The 15,852-nt window shown below is 48.1% G+C and overlaps 1 protein-coding gene and 1 long non-coding RNA gene across 2 annotated transcripts; both read right to left on the bottom strand.

Annotated features, from left to right (window-relative positions):
- Positions 1–235: 235 nt before the first annotated feature.
- LOC109320461 (disintegrin and metalloproteinase domain-containing protein 10-like) lies at positions 236–7,974 on the bottom strand. The gene is made up of 10 exons (XM_019550568.1): positions 7,805–7,974; positions 7,335–7,503; positions 6,809–6,969; positions 5,729–5,900; positions 4,771–4,915; positions 3,851–4,034; positions 3,079–3,178; positions 2,466–2,686; positions 1,902–1,998; positions 236–1,139 (listed from the first exon to the last, which is right to left on the bottom strand). The coding sequence occupies exons 1-10, from the start codon at positions 7,940–7,942 to the stop codon at positions 1,003–1,005; spliced, it is 1,524 nt and encodes a 507-aa protein (XP_019406113.1). The 5' UTR covers positions 7,943–7,974; the 3' UTR covers positions 236–1,002.
- An 846-nt stretch (positions 7,975–8,820) lies between these two features.
- LOC109320463 lies at positions 8,821–10,542 on the bottom strand. The gene is made up of 3 exons (XR_002103797.1): positions 10,189–10,542; positions 9,592–9,683; positions 8,821–8,937 (listed from the first exon to the last, which is right to left on the bottom strand). It is a non-coding gene; the product is annotated as an uncharacterized LOC109320463 (long non-coding RNA).
- Between the last annotated feature and the right edge of the window lie 5,310 nt (positions 10,543–15,852).

Below are 15,852 nucleotides of genomic sequence, written 5' to 3'. Positions count from 1 at the left end.
TATCTCCATTGATCGCTAGGAAGCCAGGTCTTTCAGAATTGTATATGTGTAAACCAAAACCCTACAACACCTAACCAGCCCAACGGACATACTAAAAGATCTGGTCCAAGGACAAACCCCAGTACAAATAAGCAGCGGTTCAGCAAATGCAAGGGGACAAGGAGCCTTCTTCTATCTTAAGATAAATCCACTGGACTGACTGGTATCTCTGACTTATCATCCCATCCTTTATAACCCCCAACACTGATTAATGCCAATCTTGTGTCCCCTTTGAATCTACCGATTGCGTAGCCTTATTCAAATCTACCTAGATTTTGGTCTCAGTAACTTCAGTGAGACCTTGACTAATACAGCCTTGTTTCCATGTAGCATATAGGCAGTGCCATCAGACCAGCCTTTCGCCAAGGAAAGAAATGATGCCTCTTGTGAAAGGTGTCTTGAATTGTTTTTTGAAACATTTGAAGGGTGATATAGGAAATGATTCGAAGCAAGAAAGGTTAATCACTTTGCTGATGGAGACCAGCTTCTGAGATGGAAGGTAAATCTACAGTTCAGGCACTGTGGCTTGCAAAGACCTACTTGAGCTAGTTTTAAAACTAACTAGCTTGGTTGGGTACCAGTAGCTGGCTAGCTATGCTGACAAAAGTACCCAAACTCAGTAGTTTAATGCCAGCACCGGTATCTCTATACAAGCTGCAGGGTGAACATCAATTCTGTCTGCGCCAGGGCAGAAGGCCGAGCTGCAAAGAGCTGAAGCAAAAGTCACTCAGTAAATCTGGCAGTGGAAGGACTAACCTTACACGGGAGCATTTGAGGCTCCTATTGCGCTCTGCTGTGCGGAGGGCAGAACCCGGGAATCGTAGATCCCAAGAGCTGGTTTTTCAGCAGAAATTGCTGGGGACAAGTCCAGTCCCTTCTTTTATGTGCCTGTCATGAGCTGAGACCTCTTGGAAAATCCACTTGTGAGGGGGTTTGTGAGCACTGCTGGATCTGGATGCTTTGCTATATGATAGTTTCATACTCCCGGTGCGTGGTTTCCATGTAGAACTCCTCGTGTTCATGGTATATTAACATCCGTCTGTGCTTAGGCTTCTGGCTGGCTGAGGCCTCCCTGACTGTGCTCTTTGTGCTTTTCTCTTCTAAGTAAAAAAGAAACCAAACCAAACCACTATCAGCAGTGATTCTTCTGTAGCAGTTGGGATGAGCTCCTAGCTGTCGCATGCTGAGCAGTCTCTCTGGTGTCCCTGCCCCAGGGTCAGGGACTGAGAGCAATCCATTGTGAAAATGGGCTCAGTAGCTGGGGGCTGAGAGTGTTTGGAGCAGGGTATTTAACTTGGGTAAAACTGCACAAGGCTCCTAGTTGGCTTTTGCAGGGCATCATGTCTGGTGGCTTCTCTGGCCCTAGGGGCTTGGTGCGGGCCTGGTACTCGAACCTGGTGACTGCTGGGTCTTGCTCAGATGGTCAAGGCTAGACAAGTCACCAGACTTGAGTTCGGGAAGCAGGTCCCTGGGGCAAATTAATAAGGACCTGTGGGGGATTCTGCTTTTGCTGCAGCAAGGGGCCTAATACAAGCCTGAGGTTGCTGGTGATGTGGAGTAAGAGACAGAGGTTGGGGATTAACGGAGGAAACGGGCAACTGGGACACCTATGATGCTTTGTCCCCAGATTTCCTATGGGTGTGACTTGGGCTCTGCTCTCCTTTCCCCAAGAGATAGATGGATGCTTTTGAGTGGCAATTCCCATGGCACCCCCAGAGCAAGTTTTCACTTTGTCCATTGGACAGAACTGGGGAAGGTGCTGGCCCACGTCCCTCAGCGTTCTCCAGAGCAGGAGCTGAAACTCCCTAGGGCAGCAGGAACTGGATGGGGCAGGGTGGGAGTTATCTGAAACCTCCACTTACCTGTTTCGCTATCGAGAGTCCTTCCAAAGAGGAAGACAGTGCCAGCCATCATTGCTGCCAAAGTCAGGATCATCGCAAGCACAGCCCACCAGCGCTTCTGAGGGACAAAGCCAGGCCACTGCTCAATCCTCAGCGGCCTGAGGAGCTGGGTACCTTCCACCCTACCTTGGGAATCGGACCTGGACCTGCTACTAAGCTATCCAAACTGCCTTACTGCCAGCTGTTCTGCAAGGGATGTGGCTGTCACCACCTGCATGGTGCAGGGAATGGAGATGCCAGTAACTTAGCCAAGGTCAAGCACCCAGTCAGCAGCAGGGTTTGGAACACAAGGTAGGAATCCCAGAGCTGCCTTACTCAGACTCTTACATTGTAAGACTGGAAGGGATCTCGGAAGATCATTGGGTCCAGCCCCTCTGCACTAGGCCTTGATTCAACTATCCATGGGTATGGGATCATTGGGTCCAGCCCCTCTGCACTAGGCCTTGATTCAACTATCCACTTCCCCCACATGCTTGTCTACCTACAGCCCTAGTCAGGGATGCGGGGCCCCACACAGGAGCTTGCCTTCATCCAGGCCGCTACATCCTCCAACTCAACGAAGTCCAAGATGGAGTTTTTCACCCTGGCGATGGGGCCGTCCTCATCCACGAGCCGGCAGGTGTGGAACTTGTCGCAGTAGCCTGTCTTGTCCCAGCATGGGGAGCCAGGGGTGAGTGGGATCCGTGAGCCGTTGAAGTAATGCTCCAGCAGGAACGAGGCTGTGCTGGCACATGTCCTGGCCTGGCCTACAACAGATGGTTTAAAAGGAATGATCAAGGCCTGGACACGTAGTGGGTAATGCACCTCAGCACTGGGCTGCCCTGGCTCTGATTTTCATGTCACTTAATGCTCAGCTGCTCCCAAGGTACATAACTGCATCCCTTAGCACCCTGGGAAGCCTTAGTCCTATTATAAAATGGAGCTGCAGGGTTGGGTTTTAACCCCATGTGCAATGGGGCCATGCTACCAGCCTGTCTGTGCCATATGTGTCAGGGTAGTCCCTGCATAGGAGGCACTGCTGCCTACAACCAACAGCCTCTTCTGTGTCCTTGATGTAGGGCCAGTAGCAACACTCCCAGCTCTCATGCTTCTCTCTGACCCAGGGGGTGCTGCTTCCCCTGATCCCAAGTCAGCATACCTGGTTGCTGGCAGCAGAGATGGCATTTCTCCCTCATAGAGCTGCTGACGCAGTCACATTGCTCCAGTCCGTACTTAACACAGAGCGAGGCGAGGCAGAGCTAGGGAATTGAGTGAGAAATAGGAGTGGGATTTATGGGATATGCCTGCTCCAGGGCAGTGATCTGTCCCAGGCAGGGAGCAGGCGGATTCACCAAGGGACCAAAACTCTCCCAAGTGCCGGCTCCATCTAACAAGACAAAGTGTCTTCCCAAGCCCCGTTCCCAATGGAAGGTACCAGGCGGACTGAATTCCTTGTGTCACCTGCAGCGCATGCTGCATCATGCCCCATGGGTAGAGGGGAGGCCACAGGCCTTGCCAGTCTGCAGCAGGTCCCTAGTCTAGTACTCACATCTCCCAGAGGCCAAGCCAGGACCCCTGGACTGGACTGTGTTGGAGTAACATGCTTGCAGGGAGAGGTTGGTAGTGAGGGGCTGCATTAATGCCTCAAAACTAGATAGAGGGTTTCAATCCTTTCCTGTGGTATAAATGCCCTATCCCCATGTGAGTTCTGCTGAGCAAGTTGCCTCACAAACACCCTGTGGCAGTGAGTTCCTCAGGTTAACTGCACCTACCATGGGGCTACTTAGCTTGAACCTGCTCTAGGGGAGCCTTTAAGGCCCTCACCCATGCAGTAAGCAGTGCTATGGCCCATCCTATTCAGCCTGGTTTAGCCCTTAAAGTCACTGGCTGTCACAACCCCCAATCAGACAAGGTTAACAGTCAGGACTAACCCCAGCGAGGCAGATCCGTGCGCCCCTGCTGCAGAACGTGCCGTTGTCCTTGGGGACGGGTGTGGGGCACTGAGCCGCTAGCCCAGAACAGACGCTCGCGAAGGCGCACTCCGTCTCCTCTTGGCAGAGCTCCCCTTGGGATTTAAAGACGCAGTCCTGGCTGCAGCACAGGCCCTGGCTCGAGCTGGGAGATAGAGCAATGGTTCAGATAAGCATGGGGAAGTAGCCAACCCACAGCATGCCAGCAAGCTGCCAACTCGGTAGTAACAGCAAACCGAGGCAATGACTTACCTCCTGGGTATGAGCATCATGCATGTGGGTTATTAATATGGAGTAATAACCATGACTGGGGACACATAGGGGCATCAGTTTAAAACAAATGCTGCGGGGCTGGAGACCTTGCTGGTATTGAAGGGCTTTGAAAGAAGCCGTGCCTCCTAGTAGGGGTGGCTCAGTCACTTATGCATCCAGTTAGATCAAAATACCTAGCAATAGATATAGTGCCCTGGCTTTGTTGTCCCTAAGGAGCTATTGCTGTTACACGGAGCACTGTGTGAATGTAGAGTGGCGCCTTGCAGATATGCGGGGTACGGGGAACGTTGCTGATAAGCAGCTGTCGCTGCAAATGGGCACTGAGCATATCTACAGGCCATAGAGCATAAGGCTCAGGTCCCACGGCTGTATCCTTGCTTCCTGCTTGCAAGTGCTTGCACTGTGTTTGTTGTGGACAAGCCCCTGGGATACTTGTCACAAGTAACAAACAGCTCCCTGCCTCAGCCACCCTCAAAAGAGCTTTTAAGTGCCCTTGGGTGTCTCCGGCAGGATCCTAGGAGAGACATTCGCAGCAAATAGGATGAGCGTCACCCACAAAGTCTGATAGGAAGAGAAGGAACAGCTAATAAGGCATTAGGGACACCTACCTGCACTGCACCCCTGGCTTCAACCTACAGCCGATGCCGTTTGGCTCACTAGCCGCATAACAACAACGGTTGGAGATGTCGTTCCCCACGTCACACTCCTCTCCTGGGTCCACTATCCGGTTGCCGCAGATGGGACGTTCAGTTTCTGAATGGAAGGGAAAGAAAAATAGATCCAACGATGAGACCAGGAGCTGACTGTGGGGCTGATGACACGGGACTAGCAAGACTGGCTGGACAAACACCTGATGCTTGGTGATCACGAGCTGTCGTGTACGTCAAGCCATTTACACAACACAGTGCATTAAGGGGAGGGGGTGGAGAGATCCGCTTGTTCCCTGAGGACTGAATTTTGCTTGGCCTTTGCTTTAGCATGGGGTGTCACCAGTCATAAAACAGAACCCTTTCTGAACCTCTAATCTGGGAACAGCAAATTGATCCTAGTGCTCCCTAGAAATATCTAATGGTGCTTTGTCTTGTGTTACTCCTTAATTCACCAGCTGCCAATGTTCATTTTGGGCTGAACCATGAAAATCTGCACTTGGACCCATCAGCATTTAAATAGTCAAGTCCCTTGTCCATCCATCCACCTGTCCACACCTACATTTATGGCACCCATCACTATGTTATCTAAGTTGCTCTCCTGGCTAAATAATTTCAACTTTTTGCTGATGTCTTGCTAAAGCTGAGAGCTGCCCACAGCGTTTTGGGGAAACAAAAAGAAATCCCTTTGCTATAATTTACGTCTGAAATGACACCTACAGAGACCCAAGGAAGGGGACTTGCTACCTGAAAGTTTGTCTCTATCCCTCCCAGCTATAGAGTCGGTTCAATAAAAGAGATCACCCACAACAAACCAAGGCTAAGAGGTCTAACAGCAAAGAATCACTGAGCTAACTGCAATTAGCTCAGACAAATGACAGCAGAATTTAAAGAATTCAGACACACTACTGCCTCTTACCAACAAAGCACGTGTCCTTTTTGGCTCTCAGGAGCTTCCCGATGTACTCGATGCTGCACGTGGAGAACTTGTCATTGTTGTGTTGCCATCCATCTGTGGCATGACCAAACATCAGGTACTTCCCGTATGTGGTGTCAATGTTGAAAGGCACACATTCTTGACTCTCATCGTGCTGAAACAGAAGATCGCATGCTCTGAACGTGGAACAGGAGCCAAACCAACCTGAAGGGGGCTTTTCTATTCTCTGATCATAAAAGCCATTTTTAGGACTTTGTAGAGTCATGTATATTGTTAAAAGATGACATTTCCTGCTAGGTTGTGAATACACAATGCAACATCATTCATGACTGCAGCCTGTTTCATCCCAACGTGCTTCACAAACTTCTCTGTGTTTCAATATCACATAATGCCTAGTCGAGCTGCTGGAAATGTTTTGTCAAAGATTATTTTGGATGTTGTCACAGAAGCCAATAAGTTAATTCAATAGCAATGTATTAGCTTTACAAACCAGTCTGGTTCTATGCATTTAATAGATGGAATTCCAGACAGGCCCCTGTTCTATGGACATATAAAACACTTCAAAAATCAGTCATTTCTTGAACACAAAAGCTTGAAAAACCCTAGATAAGAGTGCCAGTTACAAGGTACGGGGGATTTGGAATTCAAGGCTTTCTTTTCCTCCCACAACTAAATTAAACAGTAAGTCATAAAAAGCCCGTTAAAGTGTCTGAAAAGATGGACTTTGGAAAGCCCTGAAGAAAATGAACATGGTCCAACAGCTAACCCAGGTGTTAGCCTTGCGCCCAGGAGACCTGTGCTCTATGCCAGATCACTTGTGACCCTGCATTCTCAGCTGCTTCATTTAGCTCCTTTGGCTCCCCATGGCTTAATCTCATCCTGCCCCACTGGTGATCTGCTTTGAGAGCCAGGCCTGAAAAATGCAGCACTGGTGCAGTTCTCTCTGCTGAGCATCTGCTTTGGCTGCTTGAAAGAGGGAGGCTTCCCTGCCATCATCTGCACAGATCCTCTGCTTTTAAGCATCACTCCCACTTATCCCCACAATGCCTTCTGCGTGCTCACATGGGCTCCCAGGCTGTGACCCAGCTCGTGGGCCAGGACGATGTGGATTATCCGAGGCGGCAAGTATTGGCCATAATTCTGCAGCGTGACCAGCCCTGTGTTCAGAGAGGTCTCCTGGTCCTGGAACTTCTTGTGCTTGGAGCAGATGCCGCCCAGGTCACCTAGTCCAGAAAGAAAAAAGCAGAAACTCTGGAGACGTAAGCCAGAAATCAGAGGAGTAAAGACTAGGATCCAGAGCAAGTGGAGAGTGAAGAGTTTTTCCAAACAAATTTAGACTAAGCATCAAACACAACATTTCTTATAAACTCATAGGGCTGGAAAGGACCACAAGTCATGTGGTCCAAACCCTGTGCAAAGACAGGAATGCTACTCCTAAACGACAACTCACATTAAGAAAAGGAACTGGCAAGACTTTGAATAACAGTACCAGATGGTGACTAATCCTGGTTATAGTTACAACCAGAGTGTGACCACCCTTTGTTTTTAGTGCACGTGGCACAAAATCTATCTAAAGGCTGTTTCTTACCAGCTTGTCCATTAAAAGCAATCCCAAGAACTCCACTGTAGTCCCTGTCCGTCAAAAGGTAGGAGAGGCAATAGGTATTCCAGTTGGACTTGGAGTGCAGCATGAGAAGCATTTCTGGACCGATGTACGGTGAGTCCCTGGAGCCAGAAGGATCATCCTCCTGGATTATCTACAGCGCAGAAACAACACAAACCGGCCAGTCACTTGCTGTGACATGTAGCAACAGAGATTTTATTTTTAACAGTCATGTTTCTCGTGAACCACCCAATATCATTCATCACTAGCATTTTAAGTTACAAATGAATGAGCAATCTAAGCCTGCAAACTCCCTTAGCCAAACTGTCCCCTTAAGGCAACTACCCATTAGAAAAATGAAACCAGACTTCCATCTGCCTTGGCATGCGTTTGGGTCCTGAAGAACCTCATCCAAAGCCCATGGAGATCAAAACCCAAGTGCCCAACTGACTTACGCTTAATGTTTTCACTTTGAAGTCAATGTGCCTGATACCGTCAAAATCTGTTCCTTCGTAAATGGCATTCACTGCTTTTATGTAGCTGGCAACCTGCGGGGGAGACACAAACGTTAATTGGACAAAACCACTTGTCATGAATGCAGCACGGGGCGGGGAATGCAGGCAACCTCGACTTTGTTCTCTGCTCTCCTACTTGCCTTCCTGCTGACCTCAGACAGCTCTTGTCACCTGTCTGTGCTGCAATTTTCCCCCTTTGTTGAATCAGGTTAATGATATTGCCCTCCTTTGTAAAAGTACTTTAAGATCTACTGGTGGAAAGTGCTGTATAAGGGCCAGGGAGGACTGTTACTCTTACTATCTCAAATTGGCAGGAGGCAGAGAGGAAAAGTCAGCAAGAGGTATTGTTATTCTTAAGCTGGTTCAAAGAAGATTTAACTTGTGTGAGGTTATGTCACAACTGAAAGGTAAATACTACAAGAAGCCCCAAGGCAGACAGCCTCCTTGCTACTCTTACCGTACCAACAATGGTAATGAACCTTTAGTTTTATATATAAGCAAGTAACCCTTTAATAAGGCCCGTGGATTTCTGCGTTATGTACAGAGTTAGCAACCTAAATACACAGAGGTATTATTACTATTCCCCATTTTGCAGATTGTGTACTGAGGTCCAGAAAGATGAAATGGTGCCTCCAAGGACATTCAGGGCATTCCCGAGAGAGCCAAGAACTACACCTGCATCCAAATCCAGTGCCTTCCCCATAAATCCCTGACACAAGCTGATGATTCTCCAAGCAATTCACTCCTTCTACCTTTCTACAGTGTTACCATCCTGTGTGAGAGATGGGGGAGTGAATGGGATCCATGATGCCATTCAAATGTCATGACATCATTACAACAGTGATGAGTTTTTCCAATCAAACCAGTATTTTAAGGAACATTACATTCACCAATCATTGTTTTCGAATAGCAAAAGGAACAACAACAGTAACAAAAATTAATACTCATACCTGAGAAACCACTGCCTCTGTGGTGCCAAATCTTTGGTAGAACAAGTAATCAACTTGCAGATGCAGCAGGCAGGATGTCCTAGAATAATCCAAACTCCTCTTCTCTCTCTCCAGGGTTTCCCCCTTTTTTTGACAAAAAAGTTTAGGAGTGTGTAGGGATATTCTGGGTTATAATTAATTTCCAGGGCAAAATGGAGCAGCAGCAGCAGCAGCTTCAGAGAGGAACTTCAAGGCCTTATGCACATGCTCAACTTCTTACGCACATGCTTACGCAGGTCCCATTGAAGTCACCGATATTTGGGGCCAGATACAGAGAATTGCTAAGCTTGGAAATGTTACCTATGTGTCAACATCTTGCCAGAACTATAAACTTCATGAAAATAGGAGATATGTCCCAAAATCTTTTTTTTTTTTTTTTCAAATTTTTCCCCTTAAACCCAATTCTTCTCCCAAATTTAGGCCTCTCACATAATTTCTAAACCCTCACGGCTACACCAACACTCTTAAACTACCCACATTTAGGGAAATTGGATTTATTCTTGGAACAGTAAATAGAATCTAGCCTCTTTTTCCATCTCCCGCTCTCTATAGCAGGTGGCGAAGCACAAGAGCTCCGTGACGGAGAATCAAAGCCCTTTGAGTTCCCATGCCCACCAGCATGTTATTCAGTGAATTCAGAACCAATCAATGCCCCATGCAGTCCTTTCCTCATGGTACTTTCATTGCTTCAACTTGTTTCATTTCAAGTTAAAACTATTCTCTACCATTTCTTTTCACCTTTAACTTTAGCTCCTGCTGGAAATGTTGCAGGATCTGATGTGCTCTCTCAGTCAAGGCAGCAGAGTCTGGATCATCCAACAAGGAATAATCTAGAGTGAAAATTCAGATGTCACACGGAGAGAGATGCAGGGATGATCCTGCCTTAATAGAGCACTAGCTTAGATGATCTGCCATCCATTTTTTATATGATTTCTATGTTTCAGCAATTTCTAACTCCCTCCCAACAATAACCCTAGCATGATTTGAGCAGATAATCAGGCATCAGGGTTCTTGGGTTCAGTTCCAGCTGAGGAGACCAGAAGCCAAGAGTCCTGGTGTCTATTCCATGCTCTGCCACTGATTCACTACATGGCTTTAGATGAATCATTTCACCTCTTTGCCTCAGTACAAAACACAAATAGTCAGAAAGAGATCTGAGCCCTGATTGCTGCATTCAGTGTTTATAAAAGCCTTTGGTGGGCTCAGCAAATGTAAGGTGCATTTGAAATGCCAGGTCAAACAGCAGAGGCAATAGCTGCTTCTGAGCTGCAAAATATATATATTTTTTATAAACCTCAGTCACTCCAAAGACCTGTGCTAGAGTCTGGTACTCACCTATGTCACGTTCATGATGGATCAGAGAGTGACCTGGAGAGGTGCTGGTGCTGGTGCATGCTCCAGCAGACTCCACGTAATAAGTGCCATTCTTGGTTCGGATGAACCCTTCAAAAAGGCCATTGTGGATAGACCCATGGCAGAAGGATCCAGGCTCATCTGTTTTGCCAGCACAGGGGTACAGGCAAATGAGAAGGAGGCTTTCATCTTCATTACCAGTTACAGAAGAGGTCTGGGGTTAACAACCACTGGATATTGATCAGTTTTCAGCATCTGAGGTGGCCCTGCTCCTGATACCTGTAGCCCTGGTAATGTTATCTTAGTAGCTGCTGCAGGGGATGTGGCCATGTTTCACCCATTTTATGCACACGCCGCCCAAAGTAGCCACGTACCTGCAGTGTCCCCACTCATCCATGCTGCTTCACCGCACTTCCGCAAGTCAAATGTGTTGTGTGACAGTAGATGCTCAACAGGCTCTGAAGATACCCACCTTCCTCCCCCACTTCCAAGGCTCTGCTTCAAAGTGAAGCCCTTCTGGCTTCTGGCTGCCAGTTTTTCTGAATCCCCCAGGATCACCGCATGGCAAATCACAGGGCTCCCTGCTCTCTGAAGGGACAATCTCCTTGCAGGGTCCCCAGCAACTGCCCCCAAGCTCCAGGAGACCATGGATGGAGCTCACGTCCCTGAACACATATGCAAGTCAGCTTCTAGCCATATTGGCAGCGCAATACATAAACCAGATAAGGGGTCCATCTCATTGCCAATGCCTGTCTGATGCTCTGTGGGCTCCATGTAGTGAGTTTTGCAGGGTCTCAATCCATGGGAGTCCACATCAAAGAAACCAGCACCCTGATAACTAGGAAGAACCAAATGCTATCAGGGCATTGAGACTGAACACTCATGTCCCTCCCTATCAGGGAAAAGGGTCAGGCTGTCTGGGGGGCTTGGTGAACTGTTAATGGTCCCGCTATTCTCACTGGGAAGTGTCCATGCTCAGGGCAGCAGGTTTAACTTTTACCGTGCAAGTCTCCTGAGTAAATAAAAGAGACATCTCCTGGCTTCGAGCTGTCCTTGACCTGAATCTCAAAGTCCTTGGTGAAAGCACTCGTGTCCCTGCTCAGCCTCAGCTTGAAGGTCCTGGAAAGGAAGTGAAATGCCTGGAGTTGGTCTATGTTTTGGGGTGTTGATTGTAGCTGTGTTGGTCAAAGGTCATGGGCAGACAAAGCTCTTTGGGTAGATGTGAAATCTTTTATTAGACCAGCTGAAAAGTTGGAAAGTTTGTTCTCTGCAAGCCTTCAGGCACAGTTTTCAGGCATAGGGAGAATCTGATGGTGTTAGTCTTCTGTCTAGGGTCAAATAGAAGATTATGCCAATATGTCAAATGCAAGTCTGTGAAAATGCAAATGTGTGGCAGGGAAGATCAGAGGGGGTAGGCATTAATGGGTGTGAAACAGGTAGGTTGTGGCGGGGCGGAAAAAATAGGGGAATTTTGCCCACCACACACCTACCTCTCTCACACCCATTAAGTCCTTTCCCCTCCGATCTTCCCTGCTGTGCAAAGAGCATTTTCTTCCAATTATTTAGTTGGTCTAATAAAACATATCATATTTACCCAAAGAACCTTATCTGCCTATGTCCTCAGACCAACGCAGCTATAACCAACACCCCTGCCACATTTGCATTTTGGCTTAAGTTTCTATTTGACCCTAGAGAGAAGATTAACGCCAGCAGATTTTCCCTATGACTGAAGAAGCGTGTTTGTGCCCAAAAGCTGGCAAAGAACAATTTTTCCAACTAGTCAGTTAGTCTAATAAAAGATATTACATTTACCCAAATAACTTTGTCCACCTGGAGTTGGTCTAAACACCTTTCATCTCCTGCTGCTTTCCATGCTGTGGAGAAGAGTGCGAGAGCTTTCACCTGCAGCTATTGCTGATGGCAACTTTTAGAACAGCTCTGTCCTGTTCAGCCCATCACCACGGTATCTGGACACTTCCCCTTTTCATGCGTAGCCTCAACTGGAAGAAGTCACTTTTCCCCTTTGCTCACACAATTCCCCCCCCACTCTGCTCGCCTTGGCCACTGAACTCCCCGGGCAACTCTGTGCTGCGACAGATGCAGTTCAGAGTCCTGCAAAAGGCCAAACCAGCCCTGCAGCTCCTGGCATATGGAGTCACAGGTATGTCCAAGATGCTTGGCTGGGACTCAGCTCCAGTGCTGTTTGTCCCAGGGCCCATAAATAAATAATTCCAACCACAAGTGTGGGGAAAAAGTGCTGGCAAACTGGCAGGCACAGAATATATTGCAGATTCAACACATTCACATATCTCACGCCTGGAACCAGAGCTTGGCCCCTGGAGTTAATGAAGTGTTCCTTTCGCTGCAGTAACAGAGCTGGGCAAACAGTAACGCGCCACTTCCAGGACAAGTTTTGAAATCAGCAAACAAAGTAGTCAGGGGGGATCAGCAGGCACTGGGGAAGTCCCTGTAACCCTGAGCACCGCCAGGAGTGACCAGGAATAACGGTCACAAGCTGGGGTCGTTTGACCCCAGTACTCTTTCCTGCCATGGCAGGGGGTCGGACTAGATGATCTACTCAGGTCCCTTCTGACCCTAGAAGGTATGAAAGAAGGGGGGGCACTTACTAATTTCAATGTAGCACGTGCTGAACTTCCAGCGGTTCACTAGTGACAACGTCTTGACATCGGTTAACAGCTCAACTACCTGAACATGGATGAACGGGTGGACTTTGTAACCTCGGAAAATGTTCTGCGCTTATCCCCTCTACCAGCTGCTGGCACTACACAATGGAAGTCAAATCTCATCCACAGTACTAGAAGTAGTGGTGTAAGCTTTGCCTTCATTATAGATGCGTATAAAACATTTAGCAACCAGTCAGAGAGCAGAGGGGGCTGTAACCTGCCTATCGTGTGGCCAGTATTGGCTTAGGGTTTCCTGGCTTCTGACCATTGTTAGCTACCTGTTATACGGTGGCTGTTGCCTCATACGGCCTATGCAATATGGGGCAGGCACTATCTTCGTTTCCTGTGGGCTTTGTACAGCACCTAGCACCGGGAGGGTCCTGTCCCTGACAGGAGCTTCCAGGTGCTGCAATATAAACGATGATGGATCACCTGAACACAATCTGAAACGAAGCATAATAGGATACTGTGCTAGCTGTACGTACCTGCTGGATTTCAGCTTGTTGTAGCACTGCAGTGTGTAACGATTTAGATCAGATAGGATTTGGCCTCAGTACAGACCCTGGACACAAATATATGGAGCCACGCACCTCTGATAGGCTTGGAATTCCAGCTGGATCAATGTTTCATGCTCTTCTGCGGCTCTTTTTGACCTCTGATGCAGCTGTTCTAAAGCTTCTGTGTCATAAAACACTCTCTCATGGTATTTTACAAAGGGCCTTAAATGCTCGGGTCTGTTCACTGAAAAGGGAAGGAAAACAGATACAGATTCATGAAGGTTGGGGCATTTTTCAGGCCGTAGATAGATATAACTTTAAAGCATTTTAACAGAAGGGGGGTTCGCTGCTTTGCAGCTGGTATCAGCTGTTCTGATTTACATGGATAGGAGCATAAATGAAAACCACCGTTAACTTGAAAAATGAAAGCTTTTTTAAATTTACAGAGGTATAGCTCCTCTTACACCACTAGTATAATTTAACATCGGCATAAGGGTTACATCTGTCCATGGCCTTTGTTCTGCCCTTGCTCGTTGTTATTTGAGGTGGAAGGACTGGTCTAGTGTTTATAATGCAGGGCTGGCATCGATGGCTTTCCTTCTTTTTGGCAGCGATTGTGAGACTGAAAGGCGATTCGTCTCTCTCCCTGAGCCAGGTCGGGTTGGAGGGTATGGTTTAAAAAGCTTCCTGCTCCCAGAAAAAACCTGGCTTTTCCTGGATCAACCCAGACTTACTTGCTCTTCATGAAGGACCCCAGCTAGCATCCTCAGACAAGCAAAACCATTTGCCTGCGCAAAGGCTGCCGTGGCCTTGCCCAAAGTTACTGCTTCAGCACTTGGTTCCTGACTGTGACCCTGCCCTTATAATTCAGACTGCCTACAAATACTGTTCAAAGATCTCAACATGCCCCCTGACCCAGCCATCCCAGTGCCTCCAGGGACCTGCAATCTCACTCTAAATTATCCATTAAGCACACTATGGAAGGAGGGGGAAAGGGCAGGCGGCTCTTGGTATAACGGACTTTGTCAGATGCCCCATGAAGACAGGCCTGCCCTTCTGCCCCCTTCACAGGTCTGGGCAGAATGGAGAGTTAAATGCATTTGTTGCCCAAATGCATCTGTGCAGTAGGGCAGCAGTATTCTCTCCAGTTTGTAGTTAGGCAAACTGAGGCAGGGAGATTATAATCCTGATCCTCACTGGTCTTCAAGCACCTAGTTTCTAATTTTGTGGATGTCCATCACAGTTGGGCACCTCAATACCTTTGGGGAATCTGAGCTGAACAAGGATCCAATCCCAAGGAGCAGGGGCCTGGACAGCTGCCCAAAAGCAGCACAGTCCCCAGTTTATGCAAACTCTGGACCTGGCCAAAGACTAGACTCTGGTCATTCCCCCTTAACAAACACTCAAGGAAGGCCAGGTTGGGGAAGACACCAAAATCCCCAGGATTGGGCTCCAAGTTCTGCCTAGTGACCAACAGAAACAAAGGAGCCCAGTTCTCCCAACACAAGGTTTGCAGTGGTCCCATAGCACTGACTCTAAGGGGACTACCCTGGATTGACATCTGCCCCAGACTGCACCCAAGCCAGTGACTTCTGCAAGCCACTTTCCCTCTTTGCCCAGGGTGGCAACCTGACTCAGGGAAGCTGCCCGGTTGCGGCCTGCCCTGCTTCCTATGCAAGCAGCGCGGATACTAGCAAGCTTTCTGCTGAAAAGAAACAGCAGTCTCACCTCCCTGCTTTCATCGACTGCATTGCAGTTAGCTGGCATCAGACAAGGAGCAAGCAATATTCCTACCTAGGTTGGTGACGATGGGGACAACGACGATGACAACACTGTGTACAGCCAAGCAAAAGCCCCAAAACATGAGCATGGTGCAGTAGGAGATGTGTCCCAGCCAGGGTGCGGCAACTGACGGGATTCTTCACTCCAGGGCATCCTCTGAATGGAGACGCACCATCCTGCATGACCCTGCCTGCACAGACTTGCTTCCAAGCCCAGCTCAGCTTGCCTTGGACAGGTGAGATTTTTCCAAAGCACTCATGCGTCAGCTCCACTCTCTCCTCACAGCAATAAGGATCCCAATGGATTTTGACAACAGCAGAATTTGCCTCATCCTGGCCATTTTCAGAAGTGCCCAGCTTTGGTCTGTTCATCAACAGCACAGTTCTGTCTCCTCTGAAGGGAATCAGCACCACTTCACTTTTTCACCGGGTCTTCTGTGCTTCAGCTGGGTTTATGTTAAGAGATCAGAGGTGCTAGGAACTGCACCTACCATCATGTTTTCTCCTACAGACTATACTAGCTGCAGTTAGCTCGTGTGTGTTTTTTACCTGAAGATTTGACTTGGGAACACACCTGAAATAGATATGACCCAGCCTTTCAAAAGCAAACTGGCTGAATTCAGGTGCCTGGCCTGAGATCCACCCAGGGAACCTAATTTTCACAGGTACAGTGCACAGTAGTGT

This window comes from Crocodylus porosus, unplaced genomic scaffold (genome assembly GCF_001723895.1).
Source record: "Crocodylus porosus isolate Cpor-Errol unplaced genomic scaffold, CroPor_comp1, whole genome shotgun sequence".
NCBI classification, from domain to species: Eukaryota; Metazoa; Chordata; order Crocodylia; family Crocodylidae; genus Crocodylus; species Crocodylus porosus.
This window is presented reverse-complemented; position numbering and strand designations above follow the sequence as displayed.

Coding starts and splice junctions, on each gene's coding strand:
- LOC109320461 (XM_019550568.1), bottom strand. CDS start 7,942: ATGACAAGTGGTTTTGTCCAATTAACGTTTGTGTCTCCCCCGCAGGTT. Junction 5,901..6,808: donor GTCACAGCCTGGGAGCCCAT/GTGAGCACGCAG, acceptor CTTCTGTTTCAG/CACGATGAGAGTCAAGAATG. Junction 1,140..1,901: donor GACTCTCGATAGCGAAACAG/GTAAGTGGAGGT, acceptor TTTTTTACTTAG/AAGAGAAAAGCACAAAGAGC.